The sequence below is a fragment of the Copadichromis virginalis genome, linkage group LG10 (genome assembly GCF_057382275.1).
Source record: "Copadichromis virginalis isolate Kocher_CV1m ecotype Utaka linkage group LG10, C_Virginalis_male_GT1.1, whole genome shotgun sequence".
Classification (NCBI taxonomy): domain Eukaryota; kingdom Metazoa; phylum Chordata; class Actinopteri; order Cichliformes; family Cichlidae; genus Copadichromis; species Copadichromis virginalis.
Window position 1 is genome coordinate 923,878 of NC_140627.1, and position 21,123 is coordinate 945,000.

Below are 21,123 nucleotides of genomic sequence, written 5' to 3' on the forward strand. Positions count from 1 at the left end.
CCAGAGACCGAGGCCAATCTTCACAGACAGGTTCATAACATTTTTAGGATTTCACCTCTGAACATCACAATAGTGGTTTTTCAATGAAGATGTGATTTAAGAGCAGATTTTCAGCTTGGTTTCACAAGTATTAAGTAACTATTTAATTACCATTTCCACTGCCATCTCTTTACAGCTCTCCATTTTCAGAGGCTCAAATGTAATTGGGCAAATGCCATGTCCTTCCTTGAGATGCTGCTAGACCTGTACTGCAGCACCTGTGACCTGCTGGTTACAGAGGGATTGAATAGGACGGCTGAATCTGCAGCACATGAAAGGAGGAGGCGACTTGAGACACAGCAGTAGGGCTCACAACTGTTTGACTTGGAGCATGTCACAGGCATAAATGCAGAGGACTGCATCAGGATCAAATGTTTTCCAAATCGAGCATGCATATCATCGTTAAGATTTCAGTGCTGAATAAGGCATGGCTGCTTTTGACCGAGGACAAAGGAGGAGGCTGGGGCCAGGAGACCAGAGGAAGGAGGGGTGGGCTGAAACCGGCCAACAGTAAGACCGACAGCCGCAGTTCTAAAAACAGACGATTAACTCTCCGAATTTATTTCAAAATGTTTTATGTTAATGAAACACTGTGAATTCGTGTTCACCTGAAAACTGAATTCGTGTTCACCCACAAACACCGAAAAATGATTGTTATCTTTTTTTTTTTAAAGAAAGGTTTGAAAGTGGAACCAAAGTGCGAGCGTCACAAACATCACCGGGCAGATTTCACCGGCGTACCCGGGAGCCTCCAATGACAGGTAACGCTCGACAACAACATCAAGGTAAATGAATGTGTTTGTGTGTTTGTGTACAGCCTGTGTGTTTGACCGCAGAGCTTTACGTTCACAGCCTAAACTGGGACGAAGCATATGGAGCTGCCTGAGCGAACATCGAGTCAGCGCAGGGAAACAAACGTCCGGCGAGCCTTTGTGCTAATATTTGTTTCTGTAACACGGCAAACACGCTGTGCGTGAACCGAGCCTCAGCTACTTTAAGTGTGCAGATCGTGCAAGTTTATAATAATACGAGTCACAGATTCGGTATGTTCACTCATAATAAAGCTGCTGACGGCCTGACCAACATTTAGTTATTGCTACAAACCGACCAGCTTGTAGGAATAACTAAATGTTGCACGGCTGACAAGAATTTCCTTTTTTTAAACCTCGGATGTCTCTGTTATTTGGGATTTTTATCCTCTTTAGCAAAATGCGCTGCGCAGTGATTTTCTCGGATTGTTGTGCAGCAGCTGGCGGGCACGGAGCTGACCCTGACTGTAGTCACAGCTCTTCACTGGCACAGTGCTGCTCTTCTGTCTCGGTGCCCACGTTTGAGCAGCTTTGAAAACCCTGACCAGGGATCATTTGGATGGTCAGCATCTGTGGGCCACTTCTGCAAATCATCAGCGGGTTTCCCACAGTCGAAATTTCCACAACTACTCCTGTGAGTGGTTTCAACTTTGGGACCAGCTACAGCCAGTAAATCGCCCTTTTAGTGAAAATGTCTGGAAAGGGATTTTGCATCGGTGGAAGGAGCTCACTGTGTCCTTGCCAGATTCTAACAAAGACAACACATGACAACTACAAAGTCATCGCATTTAAACAGACAAACACACCATAAGCTCTGAACAGCAGATACTGTCCACCTGTTCTGTTTGGACAAACCTGCTGATGTTTGTCTTGCAGTTGATGCTGGCCTCTCTGTCCATGATGATGTCACATGGTTTCAAGAGCAGTAAGCAGGACTTCAACTTTGGACCATGGAAAGTGACTGCTTCCAAAAACCACATCATGAAGTCCAAGGACATTGAACGGTGAGATATTTGTCACATTTTAATATCATCTAAGCTGTGTTGGGTCCAGCCTGTGTAACCAGGCGGACTGTCAGAGTACCAAACAGTAGAGTCTGTGTGTGTCCACATGAGTCGTGTTTACATGATCAGCTGTTTTTGCCTGTTTATTGCATCACAAAAGCTGTAACACGTCCTCTTCATCAGACAGCAACGCACCGAGCATCATCACATCTTCTCGCTGTGATGTGATCACATGGTGGAAAAATAGAAATAACCATAAATGAATAATGTAGACACTGAAAGAAGCAGCCGCGACACGTTAAAGAAAACAAACTAATATTGTTGCAGGCGCTGCTCGATTTGTTTCTGATGTTTTGAATCCTCCCAAAACGACTAGAATAGATGAGAAAACCTGATTGATATCAGTCTTCACTGTTTGACTTTCCAGGCTAGCAGAAGACATGAACATGCCTTCTCTTCCAGAGATGTTGTTTGGAGACAACATACTGCGCATCCAGCACACGGACGGTTACGGGATTGAATTCAATGCTGTTGATTCCCTGAAGAGAGTCAGCAACATGGAGGATAGCGTCAAGGTGGCGTGTGCTCAGGAATGGCAGGAGAGCAGGTAAGACGCTCACTGTTAGCTTCTGTCAGATAATCTTCTCTGCTTGGATAAAAACCCACTTTTAGACCAGTACTTGGGACTCGGCGTGCTGCTGTGTCTGTCTACGGCGTTCTGCGGCAGATTTTCTGCGACGCCGCTGCGTTGCACCAATTTTCTGACTGTCAGCTACTGTCCAATGTATTTGACAGGTCTTGGTGTTTCAGTCATACCCTAGAGAACAAAGTGTGGTGCGTTCATTCTGTCAGCTAAAGGTGTAGTATAGGCTCAGGGTCACACTGGCTTACTGAGCTAAACATCTTGGATGATATCCCTTCCAGAGCTGATTCTGAACACTCTAAAGATGTGATCCGACCTTATGACTGGACGTACACCACAGACTACAGAGGCACTCTGACAGGAGAAAGCATGCAGATAAAGGTAGGCAGGTTTGACACTGTTCACTCTTCAGTCACAGGTTTGTAAGAAAGTGATGTGAGGTTTTCGTGTGAAGGTGTCTGAGACTGCCGAGCGTATTGACATGGAGAAGCTTAAGGCTCGGGAACACATCATGTTCTTTGATGAGGTGCTGCTGTTTGAAGATGAGCTGCACGACCATGGAGTCTCTATGCTTAGCGTCAAAATTGTGAGTGCCGTCTTCCTGTCCCGTGGGACTGCCAAATCCAAATGAGCAGCCGATTTAACACTGATGATGACGATGATGTTTCTTGTTGATGCAGCGAGTGATGCCGACCAGCTTCTTCCTGTTGATGCGTTTCTTCCTGCGAGTGGACGGAGTGCTGATTAGAATAAACGATACTCGACTATATCACGAGGTAAGTTGTTTCATCACCTGAGAGTGTGCTGCCAGACTTCATCACGGGCAGGTGACAGACTTCAAAGTGACTCACGTGATGTAACGTTTGGTTTCAGGCTGGGAAGGATTACATGCTGCGAGAGTTCACTACGAGGGAAAGCAAAATCTCAGAGCTGAAGGTGAGCAGTGACACAGAGCTGTGATTCTGTTATTTATTTCCACTTACTGGCTTCTTCGATCCAAAGCAGAGCCCGAATATTTTCATGTTCACGAAAGGCTTTGTGTGAGTTTGAACGTCGTCTGGCACTTTATTCTAGCACCGACTCCTTTTGGATTTGTTAATAACTGTGTCTGTTCTTGTGATGAGATGTTTACAGAAATGTTTGTGTTTTTTCAAAGGAGAACTTTATATCTGAAGATCCAGCTTATAAAGAAATCTGTAGCTTTTATAGACTGGCACACATCACATCTCAGTGGGGTTGGACATCTAACAATAATAATAATAATAATCAGGGCTCGCAAAATCGCTAGCCCGACGTCCCGGGGCTAGTGATTTTTCCAGTCGGGCTACCAAAATCTATCTCTTCCCTGCCCGTCGGGCTATCGTAGGAAAAATATATGTCAATGCTTTTGCATTCTTTCAGAAATGTAGCTGGGTAATTGTGTCATTGGCATCGGTGAGCCACTGTCAATATGTGACATATTGAAATCGCGTTTGAATTTGCGCTTGTTTTTTGCTTTCACTTTGCAATCGCGTGAACTGTGTATAGAGAGCGACAGCACTGATCTGTGAGTGATGATAATTTGTGCACCAATTCCTCTGACATCATCTTATTAATCGTTAGCTTACTATGCAAACATGACAAGTGAAATCTCCCGCAGCTTAAACATGTGAGAGGTTGATCGCAGAGAATCGCTGAGCTTATGTGAGTGAGTGTGTAAAAGCAGCAGGATATATATTTTAGTTCTGCTGAGCCAAATAAGACAGGTCAGGGTGAAGAAGTGACAGCCAAAGAAAAGCTTACCACAAAACGGAGAAGTTATGACAAATCAGACTATAAGGCAAAAAGAAAGTGCAGCTTTATGGTTTCATGGACAAAATAATTTCTGTGGCTGCAATATGACGAGCTAAATAACCAGGGCTGCACATAAGTGGTCCGCAGGTGCGCATTCGCTGTCAAAATAAAAAACACGCACAAGATAAGAAGTTGTAACGCGTGTTTGCGTACATAAGATTTTCAGGAGGAGGACAGACGTTTGTTTAGAACTCTTAAAGATGTCGAAGAAGCTCCTTTAAGCAATTACTTTGGTGTTCCTCCACCTCCAAAGAAATGTCAGGAGTCCGAACCACAAAAGAAGCGCGTATTCTCGGAAAAGTGGTTGCAGGAGGTGAGCTGGCTTCAAACAAATGATGAACGCACAGAGATGTGGTGCAGAATGTGCCGTGAAAATCCCACTCTAGGACAAAAACAGCCTTTTATATGGACGCAAACGCGCGCTGCAACTTCTTATCTGGTGCGCGTCTTTTATTTTGACAGCGAATGCGCACATGCGGACCACTTATGTGCACCCGTGTAAATAACATAATGTTCTGCCGGGTGTGTTGTTGGTTTTCCCTCGATTTCTGAGTCGACAAGCGCCTTTGTTACTGGGACCAGTCATTTTAAGAAAGGCCCCCATTAGAACCCATGAGAAATGCAAGAAATGCATTATTGCTCAGTCTGCAATATCTTTCCCAGAACAAACACCAATTGCAAATAACATATTAAAAATAAACCTGAAAAATCTGTTTAGAACAGCTACTATGTTGCAAAGAGTGAACTACCACTGGCAAAATTTAGCAGTCTTTGCAAACTTCAAAAAGCAAACGGCCTCGATCTTGGTTCCACTTGCCTCTTACCGTGACTTCAGTGGAAATGTCAGATTCAGGCTCTGACACAGACTGATTCGTGTCCTACACAGTTCTTACAAGTTCATAGAAATTTCTGTTCAATTAGAACCAAGTATTTGAGTTGATGATTGTCATTTTTATACAATGTTGTAATTTGTTTTTCAACAATTTTTTGATTAATGTTTTGTTTCCGTTACAATATTATACTTTAATGTATAATATTGTAACGGAAACAAAACGAGAAACAAAACATCAATCAAAACATTGCTCTCTTTTTTATTCGGGCTACTTAAATTTATTTTGGGCTAAAACTGAAGAGTCCCTGCCCGAAGGGCTACCAGGGAGTTTGAAATTTTGCGAGGCCTGATAATAATAGTACATTTTAAAAGCACCTTTCAAGACAACCAAGGACACTTAACAAAGAGTAAAACACATAATAGATCAATAACAAGATGAAGAACAATAAAAACAAAAAAGCACAAGATAAAATGAACAAACATTAGGTTCACAGTGAATATGCAGATTTGAACAGATGGGTTTTGAGTTGAAATTTAAATTGGGGGAGAGAAAGTGTTTCTTATATCTGGGGGAGAGAGTTCCTCAGCCTGGGAGCGGAGCAGCTGACGGCTCTGCTTCCCATGGTGGTGAGGCGGAAGGAAGGCACAGCAAGCTGGACAGAAGAAGAGGATCGAAGTGAACGGCAGAACAGGTGGTGCTTAACAGGTCAGAAAGGTAAAAAGGAGCAAGGTCATGAAGGGCCTTGAAGGTGAGCAGAAGAAGTTTGTATATTATTCGGAATTTCACAGGCTCCCAGTGAAATTCCTGAAGAACAGGGGTGATGTGCTGGTAGGAGGGGTTCTGGTAATAATCTGGTAATAATCTGTCTGGTAATAATGCAGGCAGCGGAGTTTTGAACCAGTTGAAGCTGATGGAGGGATTTTGGGGGGAGACCATGTAAGAGAGAATTACAATAGTCAAGGTGGGAGGTAACGAGACTGTGGATGTAGACTGGGTGCAGGATGTAATCTGTTAATGCTGCATAGATGGAAATGGGCAGGTGAGATTATTGATGTGAGATTTATAGGACAGTGAACTGTCTAGGATGACACCAAGGCTCTTAACCTGAGGAGAGGGGAAAACTGGAGTTATCGATGGTGAGAGAGAAATGGTTCGCCTTCAAAAGGTTGGATTTGATGCCTGTAAGGTGGATTTCAGTTTTATCCTCATTGAGCTTTAAAAAATATAATCTACTGACTGGACTGGTTAATGTGTTAGAAAAGGAAGGATACCACAACATGAAATGAAAATAATCACAGGCTGAATTCAAAGACAAGCTGTAAATCAAAGTGAACAAAAATGTGCACCAGGCTAGTGCTTGTTGCCAGAATGGGCCTCAGTAGTGTTTATGCCGCCACATGCATGCCTGACAACATGGGACCATGCTCCTCCGGTGCACTAGCAGCTCTTCTCACAGATCTGGACCGAGCTCCTGGACAGTCCGAGGTGCAACCGAACTATGATGTCCCTGAGGTGTTCAGTTGGATTGGGGTCAGGTGAGGGTGGGTATCCATGGACATGCCTCCGTAGACCATCACTGACCCACCGCCAAACCGGACATGCTAAACGATGTCCTCCATGGATGTCCTTCAGGGTAAACTTGCCAATCAGGCTCCTCGGTCCTGGGCAGCAAACACAGCGCCCCCTAGAGTACGTCATGTCCTCGTGAAGTTGGTGAAGTCTGTTCTGCTGCTTAGATGGAAACAGGATAGAACAATATGAATGGGTGAATAAAGCATGTTGTATAGATCACCTTGAGTGCTGTGGGAGAGAAGAAAAGTGCTATATAAGAATCAGTCCATTTACCAATACTGTGTCGATGGTAGTTTTGCTAAAAAGATGTCAGACTCTGAAGCTTTCTGTGGTCCCCTCTCCACCTGGACTAGTAGCGTTCTCCTGTCTGAGCAGTGTCCAGAAAAACAACGTGGGTTTTATTGGCAAACTTTGTGGGAAAACCTGGACAGATGGTGTCCATCTGTTTCCCTATGAATTAATGCTTCGGGTTTTAACAGGATGAATCTGTCTTTATTAACAGGTTACATACCACGGACTTCCAACCCTTACTTGATCCAGCTGCCTTGGCTAATTATAGACTGATATCTTATCTTCATTATAGACGTTTTGAAAGAGAAGTAATCAAAGAGTTAACTCATCATCTCCAAAAGAGGAATATTATACTTGGTCCTAAAAATGTTAAAAGTTGATGTCCAACCTGATACTTGGCTCAGATGGCCTCAGGTGTACTTTCAACAAATACGTAGAGCTCGCCTGATTCATTTGTGCAATGTCATTAAAGTTAGAAACATCCTGAGTCAGAGTGCTGCTAAAAAACGGGTTCATTATTCTCAGGATGTCCAAAACATGACCTGAAAAGCCTTCAGTTGACTCAAAGCTCCGCCCACTGGCACTGCAAAGAGATTATTAGCTTCTCTTCAGTGGCTCCCTGATAAATTCAGACTTGAATTTAAAATCCTTCTCATGTTCAAAGTCTGTTCAGCCACATCCTCAACACCTCACAGTTATTATCCTGACAGCACGTCGCTCTCAGACCGCTGGCTTACCTGTGGATACTTGTTGGCTGATGTATCAGTAGAGGACGCTCCAAGCTATCAAAATGTAGGATGAAATATTTAATTCTAAAAAAAAAGAAATCAGAACAAAACAGTTAAATTCATGTTGTAGAGGGCTAAGGGTGACGATGGAAATGTACTAAAACTGTATCACAACAACAATAATAATGAAACCAGCGTCAGACAGCTGCCTGTGCCCGTCCTGGGACGAGATGTCAGTGTGCAGAAGAACCCCAGCATGTTAGCAGTGTGTTTGCAGAGGAAGCTGGGAGCTGTGGTGAGCTCAGTGTACTCGTGTTGTCTGAAGCAGCACCAGGACTGCTCACACTGACATGCTGACTGCACCATCACACGTTCATGATGCTGTTTATACAGCATTTAGGATTTTTGTTTTTCATGGGTGATTCTGAAGTACATTATTATTTGTTGTTTTTTATATAAATATGAATATTCAGATCAATTTTTACTTTAATATGTGGTTTTTATTTTGACTCCAGATTAGTTCTTCAGTTTGATTCGTTGTGTCCTCCTCTTCAGAATGTTCCGGCTCCACTGTTCACCGATCCCAACGAGGTGGCCCAGTACTTAACCCTGAAGATGACCGAGTGTGAGAAGCTGGAACTTCCTGTGCTGCAGACTCACACAGCTGATAATAAAGTCATTGAGTGACAGTATAGTGAAAGATCCGCGCTAACTGTTCTGCATAGTGACAAACAGAAATATTAGTCTTAAACTGTTCCTTTATCTCACACCAACACAAAGCCACGACTGCTCTTACAATTATCTGTACAGGAACAACTTTTTTCATATAGTTTGCCCTTAAAACTAGAATCTGCTTCCTGTTTTGTTCATATTTGACATTTCTTATTATGAGACTTGCTTTGTAACATAAAGCATTGTAGAATAACTGTTTCTAATATTAGTTCATCGGTACAAAACAAAACAAACAAATCCTGTATTTTCCAAATTCAAAATCAACAGTTTGTGTAAATATCCCTGCTGAAGGTGAAGAAGTGTATTTTTCCTTTGTGTCGGAAGCACCTTCAGATTCAAATGTCTCCCATATGGCCACATAAATTTTGTTTGTGTAGTAACTACGTTGCTTTGTGTGTGGTCGATAGTTCTTTCCTGACAAAACAGTATCAACATTTTTAAATCATTCCCTCTATCAGACAGCGTTCCGGTTGGACTCCAGCTGGGAGCGCTTTGAGCCTCACCAGGTGAACAATGAGAACATGTGATGATAGTGTTTTGTAATAACAGCATAATGGCAGTAATAATGTTGCACAAAAAATGTTTAAAATATGAATTGTTATTACATTAAATAATGTAATTTATAACAGACATAATCGTCATTATCCAGAAAGAATTCCCTGAGTGTGTATAACAACCATGAAAGAGAGTTGGGAGCTCCACTCTTGCACTGGCAGAATATACAGAGTCGTGTGTGATGATGTGAGTGCATCATATTTTTAAGAGCATGTTGTTCCAGTAAACCTCTGCCACAGGATTGGTGGTAGCTGGCGTTTTCTAAAAGGCCTGTTACAGTACCCACCTCCTGTGGAAGCAGCTCCCAGATCAGACTCAGGAGACAGACATCTGCTCAACTTTCAAGATCAGGCTTCACATCTGTCTTCACTGAAGGTGGTCCGTAAGAGATGACAGGATGACCCCAACCTCAGCAACAGGACCGCTCTCAGCACCGACCAAGTGTGTTTGAACTGTGTCTTCATTCCACCTACTTCACATACAAGGGTCAGTTCCACAGGCAGAAACATGGGTGTGCCATGGGCTCCCCAGTTTCATCCATTGTGGCCAATTTGTACATGGAAGAAGTGGAAAAGAGGGCTTTGCTATCCTACCCTGGAACACCACCAAGCCATTGGTTCAGATATGTGGATGACACCTGGGTGAAAATCTGATCCGTTTGTCCGGGTTGGAACCCGGTTAATTGCATAAGTACAAGGAGGCGGGACCTCACAGCAGAAATATACTCCAAAATGTGTTGTACATTATTATATGTATATTATATGTAGCGTGGTATTTTTTCAATTATTGTATTTACCAACATCGAGAAGTCACAAGCAAAGACCAAACCATGGTGCATGTTTAAACAAGGAAAGTTTACTGGTCAAAATTATTTATTAAAGAAATAACATTTTTTTCACCCCCATAAATACACGTTTAAAGCAACACAACGGTGGCCCAATATCAGGCAGAACTCCACTCTATCGAGTGGGCAATCATAATGAGGCAGTTGGTTTTATTTTGTGGATTCAAGCTGCTCTTCATATATTTGGCCACCAGATGTCACCAGAGTGGACTGTGTTGAAAAGCTTCGAGTAATGAACCGTTTTTCTATCCGGTTGTTCAGTCTGACGTCACTAGCAGTGTCTGGGCCTAAACTCCGCTGCAGGTCCATATATCAAACGATCACTATGGCATTACTGAGAGTTGAAAAACTGTCTAAAGTCTTTCATCTTTAATAAAATGATCAGCGTTCTGCTCTACCAGGTGTAACAATTGAGTTTAACATCCAGGCATCCATGAAAACGGAATTTATGACATTTAACGGAGTTAGAAGTTAGCAGGGAGTTAGCTCGCTAGCTTCTATCTAAATACAATATAGCATGTCCTGACTGCGGGGTTTTGGAAACAAATTCAAACGTACAGCTCTGTTATCACTTCCAGCATAAATGAAGACAGAAAACTAAACAGCAGTGACGTTTGTAGGGTTACTGAAGTTGGGCTAGCTGGTATATAATGATGTGCTACGTGACCGCTAGCGACACAGCTATGTTAGCATAATATAAACAAGCTAACTTTTTTCCCACTCGATAAAAGTTAACGTGAGTGTTCTCGGTGGTCAGGAACAAATGTAATCGCGTGGCAGGATGCTGTAAAAGGACCAAATTTCAGCCAGGAGAACAACTGAGATAATCCATCCACAATACGAGGTTAGTCATTCATATACTGCTGCATGGGCTGGGCTGTAGTTACATCCTAAGGTTTTAAAAACTGAGCTTAAATAAATGATTAGTGGTAATAAAAGCCGAGGGAGGTCAACGGTGATCACTGACTGTTTTAGGAGCTTTTTGAGATCAAATAGAAGAAAATACATAACATTAAACATGTTAACAACACAAAAGCCATATTAAACGCAGACTACTTTAGACCCGGAAGTAGGATTCGTTGCGTCATCACTGAACAACAGTATAGAGATTGAAAGACCACGTGACTTTCGCGCATTGCATGCCGGGAACTCGTGGCAAAACAATCCAAGTACCGCATCAAATGCAAGCATTTGCAGCACCGCAAAACGTTCATTCTCCGGTTCCAATAAATTCTTGTTTTTTTCTTTGCCCCCCAAAAAGGGAATGTACAAAACGAAGGAGAACAATGCCGGTCCGTACAAAGACAGACTTGATGAAATGTCAAAGAAAAGATACAAGGAAAAAAAATCAAAGGAGTGAAAGTGTTAGATCCTTACGAGCACACAGAGTGGACAAAATACGTCAGCGTGCTGCCCAACTTTCACCACGCTCATATTTATAATTATACAGTTCTTGGAGTGAGTGCATACACTCATGAAGTTTTTAGTAACTTCAGGTCACTGCAACAAGCCCAGGTACAGTTTACCGACGGATGAGTACAGGACCTTGAAATGCACCGTGTAGAACGAAAGACCATTGTACGTATCATAAGTTTACCAGTCTCACAAATCGTCTTCATAAATACACATTCGTTAACCGTTAATTAGTAGTGGAAATAATTTCTGGTTCGCATTACAGAAATGTAGCAGTGACAATAATATTGTATGCTGTAATCGTACTGGGCAATTAGTGATACAAAAAAACTGTTTTATCCTGTGAATAAAAGTATATGTTTTTGTCAATGTACCATAATAACAGAAGCGAAACGCAATATTGTGTCAGGACAATTCACTATTTATGCACAATAAACAAAGGAGCATAGCGCGACAATTTCTGTTCAGCGCCAGACTTGCTTGTAACCTATATCACCAATTATGTTATGAAAAATGACGTATTAACTACAACAGAAGACTGACCTTTGTGGGAATGCTTGGAGCAGACTAACATGTGAGCTGGAGGGTTCTGGGACGTTATATTTGATCTTTGAATGGCTGCAATCCAGGCCATCCGTCGCCTCTTTGTTACTTCGGAAACATGGCTCGAACAATTTCTCTTCAACGACGTAATCCGATAACAACCGATCTCTTTACCCGTCGGCTTCCCGTGGCTGTCATGCGACCGGCTATTGCAGTTAATAATACAACAGCTTCTTGCCATTTTTTGTGTTTCTTTTTATCGCTGTGTAATGTAATTTCAATTGAAAGCCTGTGTGGCAAGAGGTACTAGACGAGTTCCCATAATCCTTTGCGGTTTTACCCCTGAATGACGTCACATTTTCAATCTCTACTGAAAGCCTGCGTGCGCTAGTACCTCTTGCCACGAGTTCCCAGAATTCTTTGCGGTTTTACCCCTGAATGACGTCACATTTTCAATCCACATAATATAACACACCCTGTGCAGTACAGCGGAACAGTGGTTTGCTCCGTTGCCTGGCGGGAGGAGCGCCCTGAATTTGAATCCTCCATCTGACCCGGCTGTGTTCTCCCGTGTCTGTTTGTTCTCTCTGGGTGCTTTGGCTTCCTCTCACAGGCCAAACAAAGCGGTGAGAAAAGGTGTAAATTCAAAATGTTTGCTATCTACGTGACTGGAAGGCATAATACCTGAAAATGTGAAGATTATGGAAAGAAGAACATAACGCACCAGGTTATTTATTTAATATAATGCGAGAAAGAGAAATGAGAGAGGAGGTCGGTTCGATGTGTCTGTAACTCTCAGGAAGTAGTGATGTGTCGGTCGCGAACGAAATGGCTCTTAGAGCCGGTGTTCTGACAAAACGTCCTACCTTGTCAAAACATCCTACCGTAGCGTAAATTTACTGTTCTTTGACGTGGACGATGCGAGCCGGCTCCTTATGGCGAGCCGTGGGTTTTCTTTTTTCTTTCTCTCACTCTCTCTCTCTCGCACTTTTTTCCCGCTTCACTCCGCACTCGAGCCTTGTGCTTGCGCTGGGAAGAGGTGGGAGGGGCAGTAGTTACACTCTCAGTAGCACAGGAACAGAGCGGGAGGGAGAGACAGAGAAAGAGAGCCAGGGACAACAACGTCACAGGGCTCTAGAGTGCGACCAATTTGGTCGCAAATGCGACCAAATTTCTCCATGGTGCGACTAATAAAAAATACTTGGTTGCACCGGTGCGACCAAGTAAAAAAAATACTTGGTCGCACCGGTGCAACCAAGTATTTTCTCGGAAAAAAAAAGTTTCAGCAACCCTGAAAGTCTCCGTGTGTTCAACAACAGACACACATTATGCCCATGTCGTGTTCTAAACCAATCAGAGATACTCAGAGGCGGGGACCTCTGTGATTGGCCGTGGTCCAGATATTCCTGCAGACCTATTTGTGTTTACGTTTGAAAGTGCAGGCAGATAGAGATGGGTGAGTAGCCCAGGTCAGAAGTGTATGAAGTTGGTATTGAGAAAATATGAAAAGAACAATTGATAACTTTTTCGTTAAGTTAAGGCCTGATCAGTCCAAAATTCTGAGCCAGCGCTCTGACACGGAGCCATCAACCTCTCCGTTTTTGTCAAACACTGGTCCAGAGACGGCATCAGAAAATGAGCCACATACGATCGACTCCCAGCCGGAGTCCACTGAAAGTAAAAGTGAGAAAATGTATAGATTTCGAATCGAGTGGCTTGACCAGTTTCCCTGGCTAAGATACAGCCAAGCTGACAATATGATGCACTGCATTTATTGTCGCGAGTGTGGAAAGACCATGGCCGGCAACACAGCATTTGTCACTGGTGCTAATACGTTTCGAATTGAAACGCTGAAAAAGCATACAGCATCGAGAAGACACATTATATGCCGCGATAAATGCTCTGCCAAAATGTCCCCGCTCCCCACTGCCTTTCAGCGGCAGGCAGGAGTAAACAGGTCATCGGAGGAGGCCGAGATGATCATTAAGTTTAACATCGCCTACAATATTGCAAAAGAAGAAGTTCCGTTTACTAAGTTCAAGTCAGAAATAACTCTTCACAGGAAAAATGGCTTGGACATAAACCCCACATACAGCAATGATGTTGTGTGCGCCCAGTTTATAGGCGTAATCGCTGACACACTGAAAAAAAAGACGTCAGTGGAAATTGCGAACAGTACATACATGGCCTTCCTGATCGATGGAGACACAGACATCGCCACAAAAGAATGTGTCATTGTGTACGCTCGTATCTTGCAAAAAGGAAGACCAGCGAATATACTGATTGGACACATTGAGGTCCAGCATGCCCATGCCCAAGGTAAGCCATGTCATGTCACGTAGCCTATGTATATGATTAATAATATTACATCGTGTTACTGAATTAACCATATCTAGCATCATTGAAAATTAAACATAGCAATAATACATGAATATAGAAACTCAAACTGAAAAAGACTGCATTGTAAACTCTTGATCTGATAAGTAAATGTTTTTTTTTTTTTTTTTTGTTTAGGAATTTATGCTGCCTCAAAGAAAGCATTTGCTGCTCTTGGGGACCAGTGCAGTAACTGGTTGGATAAAATCATTGCTATGGGGGCTGATGGAGCTGCTGTTAATTTGGGCAGCAAAGGGGGTGTCAAGTTAATCATTTTGAAAGGTTGTTAGTTAATCATTTACAAATCAAAAAAAACGTGAACATGTAAAACTGCGGTGTTAAGTAATGCAGTTAAAAAATTTGGGTACGCCTAACTTTTGTGCTTGTACGACTAAATTTTGTGCTGGTGCGCCTAAATTTTATTTTTAGGCGCACCAGTGCAACCATGGCAAAAAGTTAGTCTAGAGCCCTGCGTCACATTAGAAAGGTATAGTAATCATCCACAACTATTTTCAGTTGCGGATGATAACGGATACAGAAAGTTTATTCATGCAGGCCCATATGACAGAGAATATGCATGTTCTTTTTGTTTTCATATTTTAATTTATATTTAATTGTGTTGTGGTTTGCAGTGTTTTGTGTTGTTTCATTTTAAATTTGTTTAAAAGGAAAATTTAAATAGATAAAAGCTGAAATGTGAATAGTTGGTTTTTGTATTATATGATTTATTTATTACATTTTATGTGGAGTGAATAAATAAAAGTATATTTACGGTGGCCACTAACAAAGCACATACAAACTCCAAAACATGTCCGAACTCTGAAGCACGTGAAAACTCCAAAACATGTACAAACTCCGAAGCAGGTACAAACCCCGAAGCACGTGCAAACTCCAAAACACGTACAAAAGACAACAGAAGTTCTCCAGGATGCTAGGGCGCAGTGTTGAGCTTTTGTTACCTAGTGGCTACACAAGCCAGCAAGTACCAACGACCGGATTTGGTGTGTGGTAGTAACAGGTAAATGAACTTTTTTTTTTTTAATTGTTTGAATATATATGAGTGCTGGTGTATAAATATACAAACAATACACATATGCTTTCAATGTGTAATTTAAGTGATCTAGGTAGCTCTGTTTTGGAAGTTAAGTTAACGCTAGAAATGTGTTTTGGAGTTTGTACATGCTTTTTGGAGTTTGTACGTGCTTTGTCTCTAGGGGCCACCGTATATATTTATATATAAACATATATAAATAAAGCCACTTTTTTTTTACATTAGTAATTCCTTTTGTGCATAATTTTATATTGTTGTTAATAATAAATTAACTAAAGAAACAAAACAACCTAAAGAGTCGGTTAGGTGCCGAAAGTATCGGGTCCTTTTATTGAGTCGAGCTGAAAGAGCCGGTTCTCTAAAAAGAGCCGGTTCTCTAAAAAGTTCCGGAATCCCATCACTATCAGGAAGATCCTAAAATGTTTCAGCAGGACTCATCTCACTCCAAGCCAGAGGGGGGCGCCAAACACAGAAACAGACTGGGAGTAATATGGCGCACAGCTCTCGGCTCTGACACACGTCCAATCAGCTTTCTTCCTTCCTGACAGCTGGCCAATCACAGCGCCCACGTTCAGGGTGAAAACTGTTCAACATGGAGACAACAGTTGAAAAGCTTGAGGCGATGGTAAGCACAGCGTCAAACTCCTTTTCCCGACTGTATCTTTTGGCTGTTGAACCGCTATTGATCGTAGCTTTGCACACGGTGTGCCGCTCACAGCAGGCGACTCACGGTTCTCTGCTAAGAAATAATCCAAAGTCAGGCCCATCAAATACCGCAGGACCGCGAAGGAGCTCGGCTAGTTTCAACATCGCCGCCACTCGAACGTCACAGAGCAACTCGGAGCAAGCAGTCCGCAGCGGGACCAAGTGTAGCATCGCTCTGTTGTTTTAGGACTTTTATTCACAGATTGTTTGTTTTTCGAGACCGTCTCAAACACCAGCTGTCTCCTGCACATGGCTCAGTGCATCAAGTCTCACGGTGCCAAAGACAAGCGTGCTTACTTCCCCGTAACTCTTATTGCAGAAGGGAAATGGGAGGATGTGCAGCCTGTAGCTGAGCTCTGTCTGTCTGTGCTGCTGACCATCTGTACAGGTTGTGCAATCCTGGGACTATTGCAAAGTTTACCGTGTGTGAACCTCAAGCTGTTGGCAGATGCTCTGACTTCATTGCACTACTGTATCAGACAACTAGTAGTGCAATAGTATTGTCAAAGCATCTGAAAACTGCAAGGACCACCTCTGTGTTTACACACCTTCAATAAATGCATTAAAGATGCACTTTATTTACCTCACAGCTGGAATAAAGTCAATATCAGATAATTACTTATCTGTAATCCAAATGTAAATACAGCCATTGAAAATAAGTCTAAATACAAATATTACCTTGTAATACAAGAACAATATTTAAAATAATAATGTGTGTGTGTGCGCGCACACATCGATCCTTACTTCTGCTCAAGCTGGAGTAATCTACACATTTGTGCTCTCTAAACAACGAATCAGACGACTTCCTTCTTAAGTTCGCTCCGATGTGGCTGCAGTACAGCTGTCAGGGTAGCAGCAGTGACGGTGCTCTCTGAACCACTCAATCACTCATCAAATCAGAAACTTGAACCACTGGCCCCCTACAGTGAGGAGATCTGATGGCTGATGTTGTCTGGGGACTGCTGGACCATAGACCATCTTTATCCGCTGTCCCTCCTCTGCACATGTCCAGACCTTTGCAGCCTTGTGTCTCTGTCCTGAGAATGCATTGGTCAGTAGGTGGTGAGTTCATACCTGTTGATCTCTGATCTGGAACGTTTCTTGGTGATTTCCACCCAGTGGTACAGAAGACCCCGGTTTAATCCTGAAGCTACCTGGATATGCCAAAGTCCTGCTGCCTAGTACACACTCTGTCCTGGAACAGGAACATGGGCGCTGCACTTGATATAGTGTAACATGATGAGGTTCACATAAAGCAATGAGCTGTAAGTGTGATTCCACCAGGAATGTTGAGTCAAACAGCAAAGAATCTGAACATGGTGCAGGAAGTTCAGTGCCACAATGTGATGCACTTTGTCTTTGCAGTTTCTGAAGGCAGAGGCAGACCTGGATTACATTGAGAAGCGGTTGAAGCTGGACTTCATCAACAGCAGTGCAGAAAATGGATGTCCAGCTGAGGTGACTAACAGATGACATTTCTCCCAGCATCTGCAGGCAGATCTAGAGAAAATCAAAGAGCTCTTAGTGAATTACTGGCTGCTAACACTGCGGCCTTTGTGCTTGGAAGTTGCGTATTATTTGTCTTTTGTTAAAAAAAACATGATGTCATCAGGATACACAGAAGAACAAACTCCAACTAAAGTGAAAGTAAGATGAACCGGCCTATACCCATAAAGATGCTAATAGTTATAACCGTACCAACCAGTACATGTAATAAGACATAGAAGAGGGACGGAAATCCCAGAGCTATCATTCAGTTCACCTGGATGCAGCGCTTCTAGTGGGAAAAACACTTTGTCACTCAGTGATACGAGTGATGCATGAGGTAGAACATTTCATGTTTGCAGAAAGGCAATAAGAGAAAATCAGGTACACACCTGAGCATGTAGTCTGTGGGCTGATGATTGACCATGTGCTTGTAGAACAACCTGGCAGTGGTGCTGGAGAACCTGAAGTCTATAAAGTCCAAACACTCAGCCCTGTGCTCGCAGGTGAAGGAGCTCACGAGTGCACAGAAGGAGTCTGTAGACTCGATCAGAAACAACCTCAGCGGCGTCATGGAGCTGCTGCAACACTTTGAACAGACCACTGATATGGAGGTGGGTAGATCGACACCTTATGACTGTTTAACATAGCTCACTGATACAAGTACTACTGCTGTGGGAGGTCAGATTTGATTAACCATCTCATCAAAGGGAAAATGTGCAAAGATACGTTGTGGTGAACTTGGCGATGAAGTGAGGAAGGCGTGAGAGCACTTGAAGTGCTAATTCAAAGTTTAAACTGGTCTTCCTGTCCCAGAGTACCTGCGCTTGGCCCAAGAAAGCATCAAAGTTGAACACACACAGAGACTGCAGAGAGCGCTTTGACGTGTCCTAGGTGTGGTGTTTTCTTTTCATTGGTTTAATCACAGTTAGCTGCCTCCAAACACGGTGCAGCTACTGCAGTTATATCCATAACATGTGTGGAAAGCAGGCCTAATGACATTTAATCACATTAATTGTGTGTATTGTTCACGGGTTTGTGCACACACCTCCATCCTGCTGCAGTTTGTGGTTATCGTGCAGATCGACATTTCTCCTGAATTCTCTTTAAAGTTTCCATTCAGGATCTGCTGTGTTTCCTTGTTGGTGTCTCTGCAGGTTGGGACACTGACCGAGTCAGAGCGAGAGTCTGTAGCACTGCTAAGTGCTGTCAGTCGCACCACAGCCGAGGTAAGCAGTACGACACCTTTAGACAGCACTTCTTTGATAGTGGACTAGAAGCATATGCTTGGTTTGCTTCAGTGGGAGCTTAACAGGAGGAGCCAGGGCTGGACTGGCCCGGGAGGCCAGTGGGTCGATCGAAGGGCCGCTGAGCAACAAGCCCTTTGTTCATTTTCATTACTGCCCTATCACATCTCCTCCCTGTGCGCCGTGCAGAGCAGAGTTTAGTGTAGAGAGATGTGGAGCCGAGAGAGAAAAAGTCAAACTAAGTACAGCAGTGGTAGCTGCACCATCATCCACAGTGGTGCCAGCAGCACCTGCCATTGAATGTGTCCCACGATGTATCATTTTAAATAAATTACACGAGTTTACATGTCAGTAAGGAGTAAGAAGGATGTAATCCCAGCCCTTCTCCTCACAGTGAGCCACAGAACGTCTCTGCTTCCAACCTGGACTGTGTACATTCATCATCATCATCATCATTATTCTTAGGTTTATTTCCTGCTGGTCTCGGTGCTGAGTTCAGTCCCAGGCTCCTCATTTCACATTTAAAACCTGATAGTGGCCCCCAGTGATCCCCCAGTCCACCTGTAATATTCACAGTATGTGGTGTTGTAGCATAGCACTGCTCCCCACCCGCAGCTTCTTCTTTTTTCCTTTTTTGTTAATCTTTGCCACAAACGCGACTGTCACTTCACCAGAGCACATCAGTCTTTGTTTGCTCTTTTTAAACATAGCGACAGAAAGATGCTCTGAGCCTGAAAATGTGGAATCGTAAAGAATCAAAGGCCATGTTCGCACTAATGTGTTTCCGTTTGAAAACGCATCTTTTTCCCTCCGTTTTGGCCTCCCGTCCACACTGAGGCGCCGTTTTTGCTCAAGGAAAACGCAGCGTTTTGAAAACGCTCTCCAAAGCGGATACATTTGAAAACGCCGTTTTCGTGTCGCAGTGTGAACAGCGAACCCGGAGCCTTTTTGAAAACGATGACACATGTTAGTCATGTGATGCAGTCATGTGACCAATTAAACTAAGATAGCGGAGGGCGTTACACAGCAGCTGTTTTGTTTGACAGCCCTATTAAAGATTAATCAGTCTGCACGTGCTCCAGAGAGCTTTTCTTCAAATTCTTTAACTCGCACTCGCTTTTGCAACTTTATACTTTTGTGTTACTCACAGCTACAACTCCACCTCATTGTGAGTCCATTTAACAAACTCGGTGCTTTTCCTCGACATTTTGCCGCCACGTTTCAAAGAGCCTGAAAGTAAATGAACGGCAGACAGAAATGAGGCGGGCTGAATCTTCTTGCGCTTCACACATGCGCAGGACTGGACGCACACCTTTATGAAAACGATAGTGTGGACGCGTTTTCAGACGAAAACGCCGTTTTCAAATTTATCTGGGGCTAGTGTGGACGTAGACAAAGTGTTACATAACTTTAATACTTTTACACACAGCAGACGGCTGCAGATACTTGTAGTGAAACACGGCTGAAGATTGAATTTTTGGTATAAAAATGATTTTGTGCTGTTAAACAGAACGAGGACATCGTTTGCACATAGGAACTGAAATCCTTTTTGCTGAATAACAGCCTCACACACGTCTGCTGAGCGATCCCAGTCTCTCAGCTTTATCTCATTTGATGGTTTTCTGACGTGGACTCTGGTCTCCAGTTATACATTTGAAGTTCCCACTGGCTGAAATTTTTGTTGCCATGTGTAAATTAGACCTTCAGTTTAACTTGATGTTACAGAACTGAAGCCCATCACAGTGGTTTATGCTGTGGATCAATAAAAACCGATAATATTGACCCTGGTAATTCTGTTACTCTGTACAAAAATAAATGTCGATGAATATGAATCAGTGCTTTACCTTTGGTCAGAAGCTCCTGTTTCACTGCTACCTGCTCCATGTTTTCTTCCAGGTGTGTTCAGCTGTAGCAGCTTCTCACCACGAGCAGCCACAAAGTAAGTCTGTTACATTCAAGTTACATTCTGCCCGTCTGCTGATTGGTTCAGGCTGAAAAGTCTTTGCAGCTGTTGGATGGACTGAACAAAACGCAGATGTTAGTCCCCACAGCTTCAATTGTAGTAACGTTTCTCTGAAATCGAATATGTAGATTTTCTAAAATGCTTCAATTTTAAATTGTAGATTTTTATTATTGTAGAGTCTCAGTGCTCTCATAAGATCATTTGAAATCATCTTGGTACACTTGTGGTGAGCCACTGGTATTTCGTCAAATATTCGTAGCCTTCAGAACCTAAAGTAACACTTATTAAAATTTATGAGCACACCTATTCAGCGTTGGTAGTTCATGGTAGTTTGAGGGTTTGAATGATTTCTTTGAACATTTCTTCAGCATCACCCTGAAACAGGATGTTTGCATTTTGACAGCATTGTGCAGCAGATGAAACGAGCCGGTCCTCCAGACCTCTCTGTGTGTGGTTA

General features: G+C 42.9%; 1 protein-coding gene across 5 annotated transcripts in view; it reads left to right on the plus strand.

Annotated features, from left to right (window-relative positions):
* Nucleotides 1-719: 719 nt before the first annotated feature.
* tiprl (TIP41, TOR signaling pathway regulator-like (S. cerevisiae)) overlaps nt 720-21,123 on the plus strand; it is a 21,556-nt gene continuing 1,152 nt past the window's right edge. The window contains exons 1-11 of one of the 5 annotated variants that reach the window (XM_085469365.1): nt 741-824; nt 1,725-1,852; nt 2,280-2,459; nt 2,777-2,876; nt 2,950-3,081; nt 3,176-3,271; nt 3,369-3,431; nt 17,337-17,429; nt 17,894-18,070; nt 18,614-18,685; nt 20,600-20,642. In XM_085469365.1, the coding sequence (XP_085325491.1) occupies nt 1,728-1,852; nt 2,280-2,459; nt 2,777-2,876; nt 2,950-3,081; nt 3,176-3,271; nt 3,369-3,431; nt 17,337-17,429; nt 17,894-18,070; nt 18,614-18,685; nt 20,600-20,642 (1,081 nt within the window). In that variant the 5' untranslated portion in view covers nt 741-824; nt 1,725-1,727. Of the gene's footprint in view, nt 825-846; nt 1,083-1,724; nt 1,853-2,279; nt 2,460-2,776; nt 2,877-2,949; nt 3,082-3,175; nt 3,272-3,368; nt 3,432-8,307; nt 8,865-15,772; nt 15,892-17,336; nt 17,430-17,893; nt 18,071-18,613; nt 18,686-20,599; nt 20,643-21,123 lie in introns of those variants that run through there. The other 4 variants (XM_085469361.1, XM_085469360.1, XM_085469362.1 and 1 more) reach the window with 4 other exon arrangements.